This window comes from Alosa pseudoharengus, unplaced genomic scaffold, assembly GCF_046254945.1.
Source record: "Alosa pseudoharengus isolate Yale_2024_CS ecotype anadromous, Long Island Sound unplaced genomic scaffold, YU_APseudo_1.1 YU_APseudo_1.1_scf_10, whole genome shotgun sequence".
Lineage (NCBI taxonomy): Eukaryota > Metazoa > Chordata > Actinopteri > Clupeiformes > Clupeidae > Alosa > Alosa pseudoharengus.
Genome location: NW_027468565.1, coordinates 19,997,983 through 20,019,854, shown reverse-complemented (window position 1 = coordinate 20,019,854; position 21,872 = coordinate 19,997,983). Strand labels below are relative to the sequence as shown.

Below are 21,872 nucleotides of genomic sequence, written 5' to 3'. Positions count from 1 at the left end.
CCCAGCTCGTAGGAGTTCTCCCGCACGTCGCAGCTCCATTCACCTTTGTTCTGCAGTCCATCCGCAGCATAGACCCAGCTGACAATGTCCTGGACACGTCCAGCGCTGCTGGCTTTACTTGCTGTCCTTGTTGCCCTGACGTGTGAGTATGACCGAGACGGGCGAGGGCTGGGGACAGAGCTCCCCTGGTAGAGTTGGGCAGGGGGTTGGTGCATGTGAAGCTGTTTATTGTGTGACTTAGTGATGCATGTTTTCACTTTCTTTATGGGCAGATTGAATGTATACAAGATAAACAATGTATGTCCTGCATATTAGAATAATAATGGAATAACTGTTAAAATGTCAGATGTCAATTATCATTGTCTGCGGGACTTTTACAGTGTCCAATGGGGCTAACAGTTCAGATGTGTCTGATGATAAGACGGACTCCAAGGCAGCTGGCCCTCAAGGTGATAACAGCAGCCTGTTCGCCCTCCTCTAAGCTGTTCCAAAGCTTTATTTTTCCAGCCTTCTCATCTACATACTGCTCACCCTAGGTGCAATGAAGAGAATCTTCATGCATGAGACAGACGCGTTTAACTTCTTCAGACGTCGGAGCAGGAGAGCTGTGAAGTCCCAGGATGAGCTCAATGGTGAGTTGTTTTTTCTTGTCCAGTTTTGGCTGTTCTAGTTGTGGTTTTCTCAGTGAGATTAAATTATATTTTGTCATCAATTCTTATCACTGTGCGTGAATATGGTTTTTCAATCAATTTTGTTCTAAATCCAAAAAGTGTGTATATGTGTGTGACAGAGAGAGAGAGAGAGAGAGAGAAAGAGGGAGAGAGAGACAACAAGGAGGACATAGAGAGAGAGAGAGAGAGAGAGAGAGAGAGAGAGAGAGAGAGAGAGAGAGAGAGAATTAATCAGCTGGAAGAGGAGTTCGGGCTCCACAGGTGCCTTTCCTGCTGGGCTGCTCTGGGCTGAGCCAGTACAAAAGTGCACCAGGGCAGCTCTGCAGGCAGAAGCAGGAGCCTCAGGCCTGCATGGAGCAGAGCAGAGCAGAGCAGAGCAGCCGGCCCTCCCCTCTCTCAGCCCCTCGCTCTGCTCCATGTCAGGTCAGATTAACACATAACAGAGAATGGATCACATGCCCACTGCACCCTCATTGCTGAGCGCATGACCATGACGGGCCAAATTTACACCTTCTGAATTCATGAAAAGTGACTTAATGAGTTGATTGTTTACATGCGTGATGCCATCCAGTGGTCAGTATGGGAAATGCAATTAAAAAGACAATCACTTGTGGGTGAAACGCAACCACAGCCTATATTTTGACCAGAGAAAGTTGCACATTTAGACAGTGTGACCCACTGTGCGAGCCGTAGAAATCTGCACAAATTGCCACAAGGTAGCCAATACAGACCACTAGTTTGGCCAGCATTTGGGAAACGAGGGAGGGGCAGTAGTGGGCATCTGGTTACATAAAGTCTGTTTACCTCAGAGGCTGTGGGCCAGACATCACAGTTTAAGCGTCTGGGCAGGGGAGCACACTCCATAACCACATCTACAAGTCGCCTTAGAGTCCCGTGTCTGTTTCATTTGAGGTGAATACCAGAAAATGGTCTGATTTAGATTTTTTCCATCCTTTACATAACATCAACACAATGCTTGGGCTTGTATGTAGAACTATGCACATCAGGACATGTTGTTTGGAACTTCAGTCAGAGGTGATCTCTCTGAACTTCTGTGACCTGACCTGTTGTCTAAGAATGTCAGAGATGAATGGCATCAATCTGCATCTACCTCAAGCAAGAAATACATTTGTAACTTTCTTTTCCCATTCATCTCTGCTGTCTCATTTGTCTTCACGTGCTCATTTCGATCTGAAATGACTGAATCAGTGTGTGTGGAAATAGGTGGAGAGCAATCAGTGGGAATTAGACATTGAAATGGCCCTCTGCCTCTTTACCTCTGATTCTTGCAGCTGAGCAGAGGCAGAGGCTGGCAGCAGACGAACGCATGAAGGAGTACCACGAGAACCAGAGAAGCAAGTACGAGAACTACGCAGAGGAGGAAGGGGACGGTAAGCTCTCATAATGTTCTCTCATTTGGATCAATTGAAAAAATAAATAATTTTGAGCACTCACTGTTCTGACTTCTAAGAGAGAGTACAGAGAATGGACAAACCTCAGAGCATTGATTATGGACTTGTCCAGTTTGGTCCGTCCAAGGTAAGCAGATAAAAGTGATGTAGTAAATGTCCTTTGGCCTTTGACCCTACAGAGCAGGATGAGAGGTCCCGTGAGGGCGGTGAGCAGTACCGAGAGTTCCACTATGATGGCATCGATCCATCCTATTAATACGTCACACCGCCTGATGAATGATCGCCATCACCGCGGAAGGAAACAAGGAGCAGGTGCACACTATAGAGGAGCTAATCTAAACATGGTGCAAAATGACGACACAATCTTAATCCTTACAGCCTTACAAAAAGGATTTAACGTAACCAGACTTATCAGAACTGAAACTGTACATAATAAGGCTTACAGTGCCACATACGGATCATCTGTATTTCATAGTAGGAGATTGGTGTCTTAAAAACATTAGAAACTACTTCTTGTTTATAGTTTTTATTTGTTATTTTTCAGTGGTGTGTTCTGATTATCTTTAGTTGTTAAGTAACTCGTGTTTCATTTTGCTTTTGTTTTCTATCATTTCATTTGTTTGGTTTGAAATTGATGGTTATACTACATTGTAAAGACATATCCTGGACCTAGAGGTTGAGACCAAACCTCACTAAATCCATTATATCTATTTTAACTGAAATACAATGAAATGTAATCTACTCAATGTTGTCGTCTGGTATAATGGTTCAAATAAACTCTATAGTCTGAATCCGAACTTGAGGTATTGTTTGACTCTCAATAAACATTAGGTCCCTCAACAAGAATCTAAATTACCCACATCTTACTACTAAATTATCCATATTGTATTAATTCTGGCATGTCTATCAAGCCACTATCAATAAAAAAAAATCTACTTCCATGTCTACATAATCTGTGTATGATAATGTGTATGAGGACCTACCTGGACCACCAAGTAACATACACAAGGCATGACAAGGACTTCTCCTCTGCTTTGCCTTAGGCATTCCTCATGCCCACTATATTCTTGTAGATTGGGCAGCATGTCAGATCAGCTTTATCTAATAACACCTAATATGTTTTTGGAAGTTCTCTTCAGTCAGTTTTTAATCTTTTTCACTTAACAAAACACAGTAACTTGTGGGAGGCATGTGTGGTCTTCTCTGTCCACAACCTTCCAGACTGGAGGAACGTTGCTAGACAGAACAGTTCTGTGTTCATATCCTGGGATATCAATGAGTGACCCAGCACCTAGCTGCTAAATTCAAAGCCCACATATGAAGGCACAGTAGCCAGCACTGTACGTTAGCCAGTAGAGTTTACAATCACCTCACATTTGGGACTGATCTTTTGCTTCAAAATAGCTGAACATCAGAGGCACATCAACAAATATTCATAGTATAATAGTATACATGTCACAGAAACACAGTTTGATATATGTCAGTTTTATTTTGAAGAAAATATAACCAATTTAATCTTTGGTAATGGGACATAGTCAACATGATTGTCCAAAGCATTGTTATGACCACATAACAATACATTACAACAGCACTAATTTAGCACTCTACTACACTGCAGGATGTACAGGGGTGTGTTAATTGATTAGTATAGGTCACTTACCACCTGGACAGTTAGTAAAGACAGGAACATTGAGTTAATCCATTTTAATTGGCACCTGATTTACCACAATGGCAATCATTTAAACACAAAGGCAAGCTTTCAAATAGAGCGCCATACTTTACCACACAATACACTACGACTGATGGGGCGCTGGAATAACATTATTGGTTTGTGCAAATACATTTCTTTGCTGGTCATAAAGATGACAGGGGTCAGGTATTCAAAGACTTGAGATAAATATGAGGGAAGGTTAGAGGAAGGACTAGAGGCAGTTAGTGCTGGGAACTCAGATGGCTACAAGCAGCAGATACGACAGTTGGAATGATAATCACAACATCAACAAAATGGGCAACAAAATAATGTTTTTAAATGTGTTAAATATTTGACTCAGGTGTCTAAACAGTATTGAACATATATTGACAGTCAATCAACTGGGAACAGAATCCTGTATGACTCCTGATCAAGTAATTTATGGAAAAAAATGAAGGAAAAGGCATTTACCAAAGGGTAAATAAAAACATAAATACTGTAGAATTACTGGAGATAAATTACTCTCCTCTTGTTGACGAATGTGATGTCTACAATTTGATGGATTCTGATCAGCTGTCAGCTTTTTAATCGCTCCAGAAAATGCTCTGAAAAATATCCTCAACAATAGAATTCCTCATGTTGTTATCTTTATAGTGGGTGTTGTCTTTATATTAGCTGCAATACTTTTTTGACATTATTGTTATAGTTTACGTTCTTGGTGTGAATGGCCCTTAACTCTTTTCAATAAGAGTTAGAAATATTTATTTATAATAGCTACATTCGTTTTTTTTATTATTAATTGTGTGCACTTTACTGGCTATTGGATTTATATTAAAAGGTATAGCTTCTTCCTACCACTTTACTGGTATTGGGTTTAATATGAAATGGTATAGCTATAGATATTTATCAAAGCACAATATAGATTGTTTGTGCAAAATAACCTGATTACACTTGTTACAATGACTCTTTAAACGATCTACACCCTCACTAATAAATACCAGCTATTTAAAAATACATTTAACTGAACCATTTAACAGATACCACTGATTCCAAAGACGTGAGCCTCTCAAAGAACACAAGTATACATGGCCCATTATACAATCAAAACCATTGGCTTGGGTAACTTAAATGATTTAAAGCTATAGTTGGCAAGATTTTTTTGATTCACTGAAACAGACACTATGCTCCGACAGAACAACATAAATCAGCCGGTTTTAGAAAAAAACCCGCACTTCTACCTCCACCTAGAGCCTGTTATTTGCTTTGCAAAAATCCACAGCTCCCGGTTCTTCGGTCCAATCAGAGCAGGGCTTTGTGAGATCTGACTGTCAATCACAGTCTGGTGCTGTCTTGTGTGCACTGACGAGCACCAACTCGATGAGAGGGTGCTCGGTGGTAGTGGGGGAGGGGCATGAGATTTGTAAACATTCAACATTTTGGCTAATCTGTCAGACTTGCCAACTGCAGCTTTAAGTCCTATGAGGCCTGTAGTTAAATGAAAGTTGATGTCCTGTATTTGTACTGTGTACAAATGAATGTCTAATAGTAGGTGTTGAATATATTCTTAAGTCCACAGTACTACGTGACATACTGTACCTTAGTCATTATGTAAACGAATGTCTATTGAAAAGTTACTCCATTATTAAAAGTTTTGCCTTGCCTTTTATTTGGCCGACAAATAAAAAAAAACCTCAATCAAATTTAGTGGATGTGAACTAATCAAATTCCTGAGTGCGTATATGGGATTAAAATATAATAATGCCAAGTTATTTAAGACCAAAGAACAAATAATATATGATGTGTTATATAAAGCACAATAATATCCTCACCCTCACAAAGCAACAGAAAATACTACAGATTTACAAAACATCTAACAGAAAACCGTCAACAGTGAAACTTCACCCTCAGTTTCAAACAAAAGCATTATCCAAACCAAGTAAACCATAGTAGCTTCACACCAGGTATATTGAATGTCATATGTTGAACAACAACACATTATTAAAATGCTGAAAATGTACATTTCCTCAAATGTTTTTGTTCACAATTAACTGGACCCAGCAAATGCATGATGTAAATGCACATCCTGTAGATACCAGTGAATGCAATGACTGCTACAGATGTATGTCTGAAGTCTAAACTGTAGAATGCTTCTTGAACTGTCCAATTTCCTGTTGTAACAATGACGATGAGTCTCACAGCAGCTTTAGTTACACTCAAATGGATATCCCACTGTATGGTTAGCCTCTGAAATGTGCAAGACCAGCCACCTCTGATTCACCCTCCATGGGCCCATCAGACAGACTGGAGTTAAGGCCAACTCTGTAAGGGGTCAACTGCTACACCACTCACCTCCACGCTGCAGGACGTTCCAAATCTGGGCCCCGCAGACAAACAACATCCCCCTTCCTCCACAAACCTGGAGCCTCAGCAGAAAGAGAGGGAACTGGGGAGATAGAGGGCTGAGCCTGACATCGTTTACGCGGTCAAGGCCTCCCCGCTACTCTCCCCGGGGGGTCTGCTGTCATTTGCTGCCGGTGTGAATGGTGGTGACGGTTGAGGGTCTTGTCCGGCGGGGTTCGGCTGAGCTTGTGGAGCTGGTCGACTCAATGCTGCAGGCTGCTGGTGTGGCTGGCGCAGCTGAAACCACATTTACCAAGACTGGTAAAAACAATTTGGATGTGTATACAACCAAAGACTTCATATTGTTGCTTTGTGATTTTTTTTAAGACCACTCATAATTTAGGTTAAAATCATCAAGCACTGTGACCGCCTGACCTGGATTCATAAATGTCAGAGAAATAGGTTGAAAAAAATTACATTCATTGTGGATCACTGGCGCGCAGTCCACAGATTGGCTCTTGAGCGGCATGGAGGGGTGACTGTCCAGCCGGGGTGAGGTGGCGTCCACGCTGCTATTCAGACTACTGCTCAGTTGCAGGCGGCGCATGTGGCGGATCACCGCTGTGGCGTTGAAGGCTTGCTGTGGTGCAGAGCAAGGAGAGTCAAGACACAAGCAAACACACAAAAAGTACACACATCTCTGGAGAGGAAAGTGAGAGCCAAAAACGTACCCTCCATTTGCTTTTTGCAAAATTTTTCTTAATCTGTCGACTGACAGATTCATGGATGTTCTTGGAAAGTGCAGTGTCTCCAGCTATCCTAAATAACAAATAGAAATCTCAGTATTTTACAGTTTATGAGTTAACAATTTAAAAATAGAGTAACTACCTACATGGTGTAACATAAATAACAATTTAAAATGAGAGATTGATGGCATGAATTTGACTCATGTGTGCTAAATTGATGACATTTTGTCATGTGTGCTAAAACACAAACCGTCTCCCGAAAAAGTCTCCTGCCAAGTGAGTTATATCACATTAATGTTCAATAATGGTCACGAGTAGTGATTAGAGAGATAATTACAGATATTGGAAATATATGAGTATTATCCAACTCATAGCTCAGAATTTCACCACATATGCTAAGATCTTGGTTGTATAGAGTTAGGAATGGAATTTTGGGTACGTCTTCATGATCCTCAAACCTTTCTGACCATTTCAGGTACATTTTGTAGCATTTTTGAGCATTCCAGTCTGGAAAAAAATCGACCTTATATCAGGTGTGCGCCGATTATTTATTCTGCTGCTGTTGGCCGGTTGCTATGTACGCTCATCAATACGTCAACGACAAGCCTTTTTATGCAGACAGGACTCGATCCCCATTTAGCTCCTATAGACATGAACTATTACAAACTATCTTGCTCCGCCATGTATGATCTTTGGTATTGTCCATATAGGGTAAAACCCCTAGTATCCCAATATCTACGTATGGTCCATATAGGGTACAACCCCTAGTATCTCAGTGTCTATGTATGGTCCATATAGGGTACAACCCCTAGTATCTCTGTGTCTACGTATGGCCCATATAGGGTAAAATCCCTAGTATCTCTGTGTCTACGTATGGCCCATATAGCGTAAAACCCCTAGTATCTCTGTGTCTACGTATGGCCCATATAGGGTACAACCCCTAGTATCCCAATATCTACGTATGGCCCATATAGGGTACAAGCCCTAGTATCTCAGTGTCTTCGTATGGTCCATATAGAGTACAACCCCTAGTATCTCAGTGTCTATGTATGGTCCATATCGGGTACAAGCCCTAGTATCTCAGTGTCTACGTATGGTCCATATAGGGTACAAGCCCAGTTGGCTGTAGGTCACTGAACTGTACTCAGCACTGTAACTCACCACGGATGCTGCAGAGCCTCTTCACATGTTAATCGTTTCTCTGGATCTTTCTGCATCAGATTGCTGATAAAATCTTTAGCTGCAAGACATGCAAGGGTTACCCAGAATACAGAATACAGCATCCACATTCAAACACACACACCCACATACCAACAAACACTCATGCACACACAAACCTATTAATACACACATAATACACAAACACACAAATACACACACAGAAAAGCTTACCTGAATCTGATATATCATCCCAGTATGGTGCATCAAACTCATATTCTGCCTTTAAAATCTGCTCAAAGAGCTTAGAGTCATTCTCATCATAAAATGGAGGATATCCACACAATCTTAAATGAAAAATGAGAAAAAAGATGTATGATTATGTCTTTCTTTACACTTGCGCATGTTCAATTTATGTAATAATATTATGCTTATCGAAGGGAGATCATGATTGCAATCATTTTGAGTCATATTTTGTTTAAAAGTCGTATTGGCTGGTGGCTCTGCAGACACAACACGCATATGTGGTAGTATAAGGTGGTAGTCCTAAACAAATGTGCAACGGTAACAGTGATGACAGGCTTTGCAGGCGTGTCAGACTGGGAACCACGGAGCTGAGGATTGGGCTACAGATGACAGATGTATGCAGTGGTCACTCACAAAATATATGCGATGACTCCAATAGACCAGCAGTCCACTGCTTTCCCATAGGGTTTCTGGGCCAGAACCTCAGGTGCTAGGACACGAAATGGAGAAAAAAGTCTTTGGAAAAACAAACCACTTAACAGCAACATGGATGGAATTCTCTGACCATCAAATCTATATGCAACCCAAGCCCATGTTCTTCAAATTCTATATGCAAAAAAACCCCCAATGAATTACTACTTTATTAAATGTCAGCACTTTCACAAATGATGAGGATAACAAGCCTTGGATAACCAGCAATGTCAATAACAAGCCTTGGATAACCAGCAATGTCAAGACCCTTCTTAATAGGAAAAAGATGGCGTACAGAGAGGGGGACATGGCAGAGCTGAGGCGCGTGCAAGGGGAACTCAAAGTCAAGCTGAAGGAGGCTAAGGAGGACTACAGAAGGAAGGTGGAACAGAAGTTGCAGGAAAACAACATGAAGGAGGCATGGGACGGCATGAAAGGCCTGAAGAAGAGCAGCAGCTCTGTAGAGGGGGACCTGGACAGGGCGAACCAGTTGAACGACTTCTACAACAGGTTTGACTGCCCTGCTCCAGCTCCAATGGGAGTCGTCTGTCCACCACCCCCTGCAGACTCAGGCACTGCACTTGTTTGCGTGCCTGCCCTATCCCCACCTCCCAGCCTTCCAGTCTCTCCAGCTCTGCATCCTGATGACACCCAACGACCTAAACCATCACCACCTCACGCCCAACGACCTAAACAAACACCACCTCACGCCCTGCCCCCGCCTGACGCCTCCTTGCCTGTGCCTGCTGAGGCGTCCACAACTCTGGCAGCCTTGACAGGGACATCAAGGAGGTGGTCATCCCCAAGCCCCCACCCCCACACCCCCTCAATACCAGTGCAATACTCACCTCCACCATCACAGGCTATCGTACCCCCACCATCACTGGATATTGCACCCCTCCCCCACACGGCGATCACGAACAATGAGGCGACAACGACCTCAGTCAACAGCCATCAGACACACAGATCCCAGATGCACCCCTCCCCCTCCCCTCCCCTTACACCCCCCATCATCACAGGAAAACAAGTAAGCGCTAAACTAAAGAAACTGAACACGAGAAAGGCAGCGGGGCCTGACAGACTGTGTCCAAGGCTACTCAAGGCCTGTGCTGCTGAGCTGGGGGAGCCACTGAAGCACATCTTCAATCTAAGTCTATGCCTTGGACAAGTTCCAACACTGTGGAAGACATCATGTCTCACCCCTGTCCCTCATTCACAAAGAGCACCTTACCTTATGCACAGAGGACCACAGGCTCAGTCCCTGCTTCAGTCATTGCAAGCACACCTGATTGATTAATCAACCACTATGTGGATACTGTTTTTTAGAAGTGACTTAGATTAAGTTTTATTTAGTATAATTTGTATTTTAGTATATTTAGTATATTCTTTATCTTCTACAGTCCTTATTGCTTAGTTGTGTTTTTTTAGATAATACTTTTAATTACTTTTTCTGCTGTTAGTGAATGTGTGTGTGTATGTCTGTATGCTACTGTGACCTTGAATTTCCCCTAGGGATCAATAAAGTATCTATCTATCTATCTATCTATCTATCTATCTATCTATCTATCTAGGATCAATGTCCACACGTGAGCAGGGGTTGATCTTAATTCTCACACGGCCTTACCAACATATCCTGGGGTCCCACACGCAGTTGACATGACATCTGCGCTCTCAATCTTAGACAGGCCAAAATCACTGATCATGATCTTGGACTCGTCTTCATCACTGAAGTATAACAGGTTCTCTGGCTGCAAAGAGAAAGAAAAACATGGAGGTTGCTTACTTCCTTGGCCACTCAAGGAAGGGGAGAGGTAAGGCAGGTCCAACACCATCCTTTGGCAGGGAATTACCTTGAGATCTCGGTGGACTATGCCCATTTCATGGAGGTAGTTAACGGCATTCAAGACCTGCTTGATTAATATGCTGGCATCCTGCTCTGTGTAGAATCCCCTCTCAACAATACGATCAAAGAGCTCCCCCCCAGACACTCTGGGGAAAGACAGAGAGGCCTTGGTTTAGTCTTTTACCTCCCAAAAGTAATCACTGATTTTTGAGAAAACAATAGCATGTTTTTAGAAATCTATGTGAAACAATGACAAAACGGTTTCAAAAGAGGAACATACAAAAAACGACTTTCATTTCACAGTTCCAGTTGCGGTAATATGGGTCATATTTCATATGGCCTATGGTTTTGGTTTTGAATGGAACAAGAATAAAGACAAATAAAAAAAGTTAGAAATAAACATATGGAGACTATTAGTGTTGGAGTATTTGATTTAGCACTGATGGAATCTGGCTGTATTTATAGGATGAGTGAAATAAACACCATAAAGAGCTTTCAAAATACTTACAGCTGCATGATGAGGTACAAATGATGTGAACTTTCATAGATATCTTCCAAGGCAACAATGTTCTCATGCTTTATCCTAGAATAAAAATAAAAAAAAATATTTCCATAGCAAACTCTGAACATGATGCACAAGGTAGTAATTCGACAAACTTCGCACTACCAAAAGCAGGCAAAAGCCATAACTTCCTATCTTTTATTTTCACTTCTACTATTCCAGTGTAATAGCAACTGAAGCAGACACTAACTAGAGGTCAGCCTTCATCATGAACTCAACTTTGAAACATAACCTTGCTTCCTGAATCTCAAGATAGAGAGTATAATGTCCTTATCCTGATAATTTGCAGTCCTGTTCTGGTGGGGTTAGATTTTGTTCCTCTAATTTCACACACCTTATTCGTACAAATGTTCTCTTCTCTCTACTGACTGCCAAATGATTCCTAGAAACTGCCAAGAGGACATTATACAGTTATGAGTTGAAATACTACCTGGCAGGCATGATATTGTCATCGCCATGACACAAACAAGGCCTCTATTATTTATTGGCCTGTGCTGCGGTCCTGCAATACCAATCCTCACCGCTAGGTGCTGCTACTCATCTCACTCTCACTGCTAAACCAGTGAGGCTCAAGCAGTATCACTCCTCACGTCTCCCTTTCTCTCTCTCTCTCCCACTCTCTGAAATCCTTTCTTTCACCATGGCAACGCTGGGGGCTTTGAATGACCATGCGTGAGTGTGGCGTGCGGCAGACTGAGGTGGGGAGACCAAGGCGCTGCGTCCGAGGGCGGACGATTGTGTGAAGGAGCCTCCGAGCCTCTCGGCGATCGCCTGATGGAATCAGATGGCTCGAGAGTGACAGGTGTGATGAGGGGGCTGAGGATGCGAAAATGCGTCACAGGGACCTTTATCATACCCACCACCAAAGGCACTGAGTGGCACGACCACAGCACCCTCATTATAACAGCAGAACGCCACAGAGAAAGGACAGGGCTTAACTAGCCTTTAGTAAACCTTTTGATAGCCCCTTTTTTAAAGACGCGTGTTAGATTGATAGTCTGGGGATTTCCTTTCCTTTTTTTTCCTTTTATAATTTTCTTAACAAACATGTGCAAAACTCTATAGGCATAGCAACAGGCCGAGCAGAGCAGATGCAGAACAACACTTGTCTTTCAACTTGCAGAGAATGGGCGGTGTTTTTTTCTGTTCAGTGCATACACCTACTTCCTGAGCACGGCTATTTCATTTTCAATGCTGCTCTCCTTCCCCCTCAACGCCTTCTTGGGGATACACTTCACCGCAAACCTCTTCCCTGTAGCCTTCTCCTTGGCAAGGACCACTTCAGAGAACGCCCCGCTGCAAGAGAGAGAGCGAGAGATGACTAATGGTTGCATAAAAATATGCATTGTTATTGAATGTGTTATACAACCAAATTCCCATAGGCTACAATACAGACAAGAGATTCATCAAGCAAACCTCTTGAAACACACTACACAGTGTATAGACAACTAGTTTGGCATCAACTTCAAATTAGTTTTTGATGGCATATGGTTATGCAAAGGACAGATAAACACGTCAGACATTCCCACAAGCCATACAGGACATGCACATTATAGTAGGCCTATGTTCCTGGTCGGAACACCACATGGAAAAAGTAAACCTTCAAACTCAAAGTAGGGCATTGCCAACTATATTGCCATATGACAGGCGTTAGCACGTCAGCAGACGTGTGTCCGTGTCAACTGGGCTGTTAATTGTGTTTGCAAACATTATGCCTTTTAGGCAGTTAGCCTGCTACTTTTACGCCAAAACTCCCTAGTGCAGCTTTAACCTCTCATGAATACCAAAGAGTGCTATTTGTACCCTGTTGCTGACAAAATATCTGCCATCCAAACAGAAATTCTCAGATGTTTTAATCCATGTGGGTGACCAATGTAATGACAATGTATAACACTCAGACGTTATAATCATCTTACTGACACAGCCAAAATACATTTGAACAGATACATGTCTGATGATGTTGTTCTTGAGCTGCCATCTTTCTCTTCAACACACCCTCTCATTTTCTTCCTCTTCTCTTACCTCATTCAATATTTCAAACTAAAATAGAAAATGGACATCCACTATACACTTCACTATATATTGTGGTAAACACTCTCACTCTAAAGTGGCACGTTTGTAATGGAAACACTATGTGTTTAAGTATCTTAAACAATAAACACAAACATGCAACACATCCTCTCTTTCTTGCTCTCTCTTTCTCTTACACAAATAGTGGCTGGGCCATTTATGTTTTTTGGCACTGGAAGGGATGCCCATTATGCCGACTGGGAGTAATCAGCTCTTGGCAGCAGGCTTGCCAATCAGATGCCGTCTGCCAGCTAAGCTCTAACTGGTCCCTAGAAATCCCTGCTAAGCCCTTTGACCACACATCCATATGGTAAGGGGGGTGACCCCTGAATGAGGACAACCACACTGGTATCAGCAACACCCCCTACAGACAACAAACTACCTTTCAACAGCTTTGGGTTAAGTTTCTGTGCCCTTGACGTGCCAGTTCTTTAAGTATCAATATGTATTTGTATCAGGTTGTCCTTTAACAGCAGGACAGCTAGAAAAGTCACTGTGTGTGCATTCCCCCTGTGTTGGGAATGGGGGATATGAATGGATGTAAAATCGATAACTCTACGTAGTTCATCACACAAGACCCAAGTATTCAGGTCAGTTCAGCTCTACTGGTACAACCAGTTGGCCACACCTCTTTCTGCCCTGCTGTTTTAATCTGAGATTAAGTATACATAACTAATCATAACCCAGATAAAGGCCCTTGGATTTTCAGTAAAGAAAATACAATATTATAGCTCATCCGTTGGGTGCTACTAAGCTATATACTGTACATTATTAAAGAGGATACAGTGATGAATCATTTACCTGACTGAATTTAAATTGACCAACATAGGCTACAAGTTTCAATAATTGTCTGAAGTAAATACAGTTTTATTTATGGCATTGCACAGTGTCAATGCTATTCTGTATTCACCCTGTTGTTTATATACAAATTTTATGACTACAGCTGTATTGAGAACCTGTTCCACCTATTTACATTCTGTGAGCCTTTTAAGAGTTGTGCACATTTCTACCCCGTCACTGACCCCAGTTAACTCCTTGCCTTGTCCACACTGAACTTTGATGTCAGACAGCCGTCCATTCATCATGCAATCAGGATACATAAACATATTAGGTAAACTGAAGAAAGCCTGGCCTCCAAAGCTCTTGTTTCCTGCATGAGATTGGTCAGCAGGATCTGGTATCCCTTGGCAATGCACACACAGACGCCGGCTCCTATTATTTGCTTCTGGCTACAGCAGAGATGAAACAATCAGAACCACAGGAAGCCTTGATGCTCCCCAGGTGCATGTTTGTCACTTTGAGGAGAAGTGTGAAAGCACAGCCACCTGCATAGGTCACAGCTCCAATGGACACATGCAACTGTGCTTTACAGACACACAATGAAACCGCCTCGGTGGTCTTACCAATGCACTCTGTATATAGAGAAACATGAAAAAAGCTAAACTCAGCAGCACCAGTGAAATGTTGCCTTGTGGGAGAGGTTCCAGATCTCACACAGCTCCCTCAGGGATGCCCAGAGCAGCCAGCTCTGCGCTTAAATGCACTGGAATAATGGCCTCATGATTCAGATCTAAACTAACTTGAAATCCTTTAATGGAAAAAGAGTTTTGTTCTAGAACTCTAGAACAGTGCTTCAATCATAAAACCTGAAAACCAAAGTAATTATTAACATCAATAAAACAAAGAAGGTAATATTATACAAAAGCCTTTTACTGTCTGTGGATGTGTGATAATAGGAATAGAATGAGGGGCTTCACATGTGATATTTGAGGATTACTGGCAGAAGTTGTTTCTGAATGATGTCATGAGTTCAAATGGAATAAGCTTGACTAGGCATTGGACTTTGGAGTGTATACAGATGATGCCATGATAACAAGCAGCCAGGTTGTTACTGGAGACTGGAATATTCCCTTGGATACTGGGGGGTCTTGGGGTCAAGAAGTCTGAGAATTTCTGCTCTAGAATAGGGGTGCAACAATTCACAGTTAGTTGTCGACTAAATTAAATCACCAACTATTTTGCTAATCAGTTAAAAGGTAATTTTTAAGACTTTTTTATCTGATTATAGCTTAAACTTAAATATTTTAAACTTTACTTTACTCTGCTGTGACAGTAAACTGAACATCTTTGGCATGTGGTCAAAACGAGGCTTCTGATGGCAATCTTGGGCTTTGGGACACAAAGATCATTTTGTCAATCAAATCAATTCTATAATGAATCTGTAGAAAATAATCTACAGATTAGTTCATTGCAGCTCTACCCTTGAGCTTTCTAACACTGGTTCAGACATTACTTACTACAGCATTGTAATGCAAATATAAGATCACTTCTAATCTAAAACAGACACTGAAATTTACGGAGACAGTGCAGAAGAAGGCCAAAAGGCACGTACAGTGATCAGTTCATTCAAAACTGTAACAGGATGTTCATTTGCATCAACTATGGCTCAGATGACAGCACGGCCTGAAACCACCACGCTCTGCAGCCTGCCACGTTTACTCTGCACACACACCATGCTGCAGGTTCACTCAAACAAGGAAAGGGGAAACCTTAGGGAAACAGTGACGGCACTCGAAACTATCAAGAAAGATGAGCAGGTGGGCAAACCCTCTGTTAATTCCACACTGCTAATAATGAAGCTAGCAGCAAAGAAATCAGGACTCCTGCACATACACATACACCCACACACAGGCACATATGCACACAGACCTCACTGGGAGAGATACTGCAGTGCAAATACTGGATTAATGACGAGTGACTCCTACACTAACTTAGACAGACATAGGAACCAAGGCACATTTACGTCGAGCATTAAGGGGATCACCACAGCTTAAACTAAATTTGTCATAAGATTAAAACAAACTGTAATTGCCATTACTACGGCAGAAATAAAATAACTTCTTTCTCCAAAAATAACCTTAGTAGAGGTTAAAGGTGAGCACATAAGTTAGTTCCAAGCGCTGTATGCATCAATTGGTTCTAGGTGCAAGTGATATCAAATAATACTTTATAACAATGTACTCACTCGGCTATAAAACAGGTGCACTGTCTATAACCTCAATAAGTGGACAGTCATGCACAGTAAATATGACCAGAGACCCTGTCGAATTTAAGATTAGACTGAGCTAAGCTACACTAGTTTGTTGAATTATACCTCTTTGGACGACATATTAATACCAAATTTGCATTAAAATCGAAGTCTAATAAGAAAATGATTCAATGGAGCCAGTGGATTAACTCCTTATGAACTCCTGGTAAGGCTTTTAAGGTGCCCTGACATACAAATCCCACAGCTGTTACGTATGGGCCTTGCATATCCCACAACTGCTCAATGCTCCCAATGCATACATTACACAACGGATGGAAATGTACACATTTACATTTTCTTTAGCAGAAGATTCATGAATGTGCTTAACATATGCAAAGAGTTGAATAGAAACCCATGTATTGCTTATGATGTCCTCATTATGTAGGATCCTTATTGATCTTTACAACCATAGGCCCTGCGGATGAAAAAAATGATGGCTGATTTCATGAACACTCACAACTCTTATTATATCAATACTGTCGTTGTGGAAAGAGCCACTTGCTTTAAGTAGAGTAGTTTTTGCTAGTCACACAGGTGCAGAGAAATCACTCTGAATTAACTTGAGTGACCTGCATTGGAGGCTCTTGTGTAACCTACTGGACTGGCAAAGCTAATCCTATAGCTTGCTTTAAGTTCATGTGGACACTTCCTGTACTAAACTGCACTGGCTCATTATGCCACGGCAACCACTATATCCTGTCAACACTCCGTGCCAACTAACAACAGTCTGGGAACGATGGTTTGAACATAGGCTCTTCCAGTGCATTTAGGTTTAACTTGCGTGTGTTCTGTGTTCCTATGAGAAATGGAATCCATTTAATCTTTCCAAGTCGATAAAGCATAAAAAGGACTGTGATTTGTGTATTTAGTCACTGAAAGGTGTGAGAAGGTCTGATTATTTCTATGCAGGTTTACCTGATTATGTCATTCTAAAATAACTCACTTTACTGGATTTCACTGTATATACTATATGTTATATCAAATTCACAACAGCTGGAGGGATTACAACACTGTTGGATTCTTCTATGGACTTTGGGTGGCTCAGTATTTCAGTAAATCTGCCAGGACATGTCCATATTTTGGCTTGTTTCCCTGTACCTTGTATACAGTTGTCCAGAGACTGGACGTCACAGACACATATAGTCTGTTCAGAGATTGCGTGACAGTTAACAATTCCCATTCTGCATCACAAACCAATGTAAATAGCCCATATCATTAACCTTTACAGGGGTGCTGCGCCATGCAAATTATGGTGATAAATGACATGAGGAACACCTGCTAGTTTGCATCAATAAACATAATTTAATGCTGTATCTAGCTGTAGTCAACACGCAGTAGCCTACACACCTCAGTAGTTCTGTGGCGAGACTGCCAAGCATGGTCAAGTTGCCACATACTGTACAGCTACACTCTTCAAATGTGTTGGAAACAACATAAACTGTGTTGTCCCTATCTGGACATACAGATGCGTTAACAGCAATACAAGTTGTGTTGTTTTCAACACATTTGTTTTAAGGGTGTACCTATACATTATACATGTCAGAACTGTAGCCAGTTTTCCATGCAATCTGTTTCATATTACCATATTTCTGAACAAGATGAAACACTGGCAGGAACAGGCAGGAGCCAAAATCCACAACACCCCTACCAAGAGCTTCAGCATACCAAATGTTCACTCTTTCTGTTCCACTGTCAAGATGTCATTCCTACAATATGAAGCAAATAAGACATTGACTGTTACTCTAAGACCTATACATTGACACATGCCAAGAGGGCCTGCTGGGCATCAAGGATAGGTTCTCAGGGAAAGGATCAGGGAGAGCTAATGTATAGCCACTAAAAAGAACCAGAGGTCACTAATGACTAAGGGACATGTCTTCCCAACAGATACAGTGACAAGGACTCTAGAGGAGGGGACTCGTTTGTTAGCTGCACAAAGAAATGATGAACAGATGGAAGACAAGCTGGCACAGAAAAGAGAAAAGAAAAGAGTGAAGAGAAAAGAGTGCTGTGCGGAGGAGAGTAAGAGTAACGGATTAGAACCTCTTAATTGGGCTTGGAGAGCAGGGTAGCTACTGACTACACATAATGGCCATCTTAATTAATGAGAGAAAGCAAGAAATATCAGATACCCTGGGGCTTTGAAATAATGATTAGGTCCAGCAGCTCCAAGATGAAGAACAAAGCCCTGTACATTTCACCAGCATGAACGAGCACTAAAGATACAGTGACAAAGACTGAGCAGAGCCCACTGGTAATCCGGTATCCTGGTATCAGAGGGAGCATCAGTGCTGAAATTAATCTAAGCATCAACTTCTTCCACAGCACATTTAATCCTCAACCAGAGCAGCGTGAAGCACTGTGGACCAGCAAGATGCCTCTTCCCAGACATGAAGCACAAACCTTCCCTGCAGTGGGGGATCACTACGGAGCATCAGTGGGGTCTGACGTTTACACAGCAGGCCTGAGAGACCTGGCATGAGCATGTTATAATTCGATGTTCAAAATACATCAGTAAAAAAGGACTTCTGAGACATAATGTCATGTCTCTACATGTCATTATATGAAAGACTTTAGGACTGACTTAAGACAGAACACACACACACTGTAATAAATAGAGGCAATTCAGAAGTAGGTTACACCTAATTCAAATCCATTGAATATAAAAATATAAATGCCAATTGAACAATAAAGATCATTTTACTTTGTTGTCATTTACTGCATCTTGGTAACATATTTTTGTAAACGGTGTAGTAGTCAGGTCTGGGTCCCACTCATAGTCCATTCAGTACTCAACGCAACGCAGTGGTGATGAACTCCTGCATAACATCGTCTCTGGCTGGTCTGTAAATTAACTGCCTGGTCACTCATTTCAACAAAGGAAACGGCACCCATGATTTGTTGAGGGAATCAAGGGATTTGTCTGTGAACAGCAGTACTTTTTGGCTCGGCCATCTTTTTTATGTTTTTCCATTAGGCGTTGCTGTGCTCCACAATGTCATTTGGACCTGCCATGGGCAGAAGCTGTGTGGTGAAGGCATGAGAGCACAAGACATGTGTACACGGAAACCCAATGAATGAAAGCTGATGCAGGATACAAATGATATGACACACTAAAGATGACATAGAACAAATAACAATCTGTCCAACACCTGTACATCCATTCTCCATCGAGCAGTGAGATTCCAGCACCCATTTTGGTCAAGTGTTAACCATAAATGCTTCTATGACTCTTTGCTCTCGCTAAATCTCCACTATCCCTCACTAAATAGGCTTTTTCTTTGACCTACGAGCTTGGAAAAAATGAACTGTTTGGGCAAGTGGTTGCCCTCAAAGTGAGCTGTTATGCGCTCACTCTCATTCTCATGCACTCTGGAGCAGGTCTCATGTCAAGCAGCACTAAATGTGGACTGAAATAAACTCTCAGGAATTTGTCTGCAGCCCAGCCAAAGAAAGACTATTCTGAAGCCGGTGAGCTGCCGCATCGGTCATAAACATGATGAGTAATGCCTATGAAATATGTCCTAAACTTCAGACATTAAACTGTCAGCACGAGATCTCACAGCGCACCCACAAATAAACAATGAGGTTTTAGCACACTGAGTGCATTTCAGAACGGCAAGGACCAACATTCCTCAAGCTTTAATAACATTTAGGCTGATACCTGATCCAAAGGTAAATATACTATTCAAAGTTAAAGCTCATTGCTGGAAACCAGATGAACAGTGTGTTTTAAACCTCCATTACAGTGGTCCCCAAACTTTTTCTTCCGAGGGCCAGCTCACTATGCCTGGCTCTAAGAGAGGGCCAGAGACTCGGAGTATATTAGTAACCATAAATAGCTTAGTGCTGTGAACAACAGCAGTCTACCTTAGTTGAATATTCCATTACATTTAATCATAGGCTACTGCAATTTATTAATTGGAGTCCAGTACAATGTCAAGGCCCACTCAAGGATATAGATGCAGTCTACTTGGGATGGGATTGATTTGCTATAGAAACACCTATGCCACTATGAATTACCACTGCATTGAACACAGAAACATTCTTTTGACTGGAACATTTGAAGTAGTAGACCTAGACTATAACCACTGCTTTGTTATGTGAACATCTCAATCAGCTGCATGGCTTATCTGGCTGGAAATCTCAGGCCATGTAGGCACACACCAAATAAAGACTATAGACAATTTCACTAATGCTTCACTACATTGCCTATATCTTGGTAATGTCAGCATGGATCCATCCTAACGTGGTAGGTCACAATGGGTGTAATGCTCCTGTTCTTAGACCTGAAGCATTCACCTTTTAAAAAAAGAACAATTAGGGTATTGCAAACTTTCAGTTTCTATAGCCGTTCCGTTCCGTCACATCAGAGGGTTAGACCACTAGTGAATTTTAAGAAACAAAGAAAAAAGGAAAAAAAAACGTGGATTTGGTTGTCATCACAGACATAGCTTAACGTTTGTGTGGCTCCATCTGGTTTACAAACTGATATCAGGAACACGAATTTTATTAGACATTCATTCAGATAATCACAAAACGATAAATAGGATACAGTGACTTAGAAAGTTACTCACGTGCCAAGGGTCTCCTTGAACTCGAATGTATCGTGGATGTCATTGACCCGCTTTTTCCAAGATCCATTCACAGGTTCTTGGTCCACCCTGGCCATCATTGAACCAGGGAATCCAATCTGCTAGAGCACGATCAAATTGTGGCACTCCTAGCGCTTCACTGACAGTTACAATGACTGAATGTAATTCTTTCCTTCTCTTCGGTGTTTTCCCAGTCTGTTTCAACTGTGCTTGTGTGATGCCTGAAGAAGTGCCTTTCACCTTGCTCAGCTAAAGGGGTTCGCCCAGTCGCGCGCACACGTTATCTTACTAATCTGCTCTAGGCAAATTGACCGAGGTGCCCTCTGAGTTGTCACGTTCACCGAGGTAGACTACCTTATTGTCTGAATAATGATGTTAAAGACAGCCTTCATCTTCGTACCGACGCCTTCTGAACACTCATGAGCTACACAACGATGGTTGTGAATGTTAAGTAAAGCGGAAGCGTCAGCTACACCTCCTCTTGTTGAGCGCGACTACCTGACCAGTAGTTCTAGCCTCTGCGCTCGCTCTACAGCCAATAGTCCACAGCGCATTTCTAATATTAAAGGATGACGCCACCGAGTGAATAGCCGTAAGTGTGATTGCACCACTCTACGCCCCGAAGACATTCAATATGCGAGGATACAGTCAGCAAGTGTTCAATGATACAGGTACGACATCTTCTGTCCCTCCCTACTGTCAAGCAATCATACCTTGAAAGCGGACTAATCACTGCTTAGGCTAGGCCTACTTTCTTCTGTGTTTGACACAGTATAGGCATTATTCATGGTATCAATATGATCATAAATCCATGACAGAGTGCCTTTGCCTTAATTACAGTGAATAGGTCAACACACTGAGACAGTAGGCTACATGTGAGCTATTACAGTTCGGAGGACATCATAATTAATACAGTAGGTGACCTGATAACTTGGCTTTAAGTTGACAACTGATTCTAGTACTACTAAAAGCAAGATGAC

At 41.9% G+C, this 21,872-nt stretch overlaps 2 protein-coding genes across 3 annotated transcripts; one reads left to right on the top strand and one right to left on the bottom strand.

The window, feature by feature from the left end:
• Positions 1–11: 11 nt before the first annotated feature.
• On the top strand, positions 12–2,909 carry ucmab (upper zone of growth plate and cartilage matrix associated b). Its single transcript, XM_076300992.1, has 5 exons — positions 12–142; positions 381–449; positions 537–632; positions 1,964–2,062; positions 2,263–2,909. The coding sequence occupies exons 1-5, from the start codon at positions 85–87 to the stop codon at positions 2,337–2,339; spliced, it is 399 nt and encodes a 132-aa protein (XP_076157107.1). The 5' UTR covers positions 12–84; the 3' UTR covers positions 2,340–2,909.
• Positions 2,910–3,558: 649 nt separating this feature from the next.
• On the bottom strand, positions 3,559–21,551 carry camk1db (calcium/calmodulin-dependent protein kinase 1Db). Of its 2 annotated transcripts, none has more exons than XM_076267088.1 (11): positions 20,875–21,551; positions 12,304–12,435; positions 11,086–11,160; positions 10,585–10,723; positions 10,359–10,482; positions 8,678–8,753; positions 8,252–8,364; positions 8,021–8,099; positions 6,845–6,932; positions 6,591–6,753; positions 3,559–6,431 (listed from the first exon to the last, which is right to left on the bottom strand). In XM_076267088.1, the coding sequence occupies exons 1-11, from the start codon at positions 20,970–20,972 to the stop codon at positions 6,295–6,297; spliced, it is 1,224 nt and encodes a 407-aa protein (XP_076123203.1). In that variant the 5' UTR covers positions 20,973–21,551; the 3' UTR covers positions 3,559–6,294. The 2 variants fall into 2 exon arrangements, with proteins under 2 accessions (XP_076123203.1, XP_076123209.1); XM_076267094.1 differs by having other exon boundaries at positions 3,559–6,410; positions 20,875–21,546.
• Positions 21,552–21,872: the final 321 nt, after the last annotated feature.

What these genes read in the sequence shown, in the direction of transcription:
- ucmab (XM_076300992.1), top strand. Translation starts at nt 85, where the DNA reads ATGTCCTGGACACGTCCAGCGCTGCTGGCTTTACTTGCTGTCCTTGTT. An exon ending in GTCCCAGGATGAGCTCAATG is followed by an intron (nt 633 to 1,963) that starts GTGAGTTGTTTT and finishes TGATTCTTGCAG; the next exon opens with CTGAGCAGAGGCAGAGGCTG. An exon ending in CGCAGAGGAGGAAGGGGACG is followed by an intron (nt 2,063 to 2,262) that starts GTAAGCTCTCAT and finishes TTGACCCTACAG; the next exon opens with AGCAGGATGAGAGGTCCCGT.
- camk1db (XM_076267088.1), bottom strand. Translation starts at nt 20,972, where the DNA reads ATGATGGCCAGGGTGGACCAAGAACCTGTGAATGGATCTTGGAAAAAG. An exon ending in TTGTACCTCATCATGCAGCT is followed by an intron (nt 10,724 to 11,085) that starts GTAAGTATTTTG and finishes GTCTTTCCCCAG; the next exon opens with AGTGTCTGGGGGGGAGCTCT. An exon ending in GCCAGTGATCCACAATGAAT is followed by an intron (nt 6,432 to 6,590) that starts GTAATTTTTTTC and finishes TGTTTTTACCAG; the next exon opens with TCTTGGTAAATGTGGTTTCA.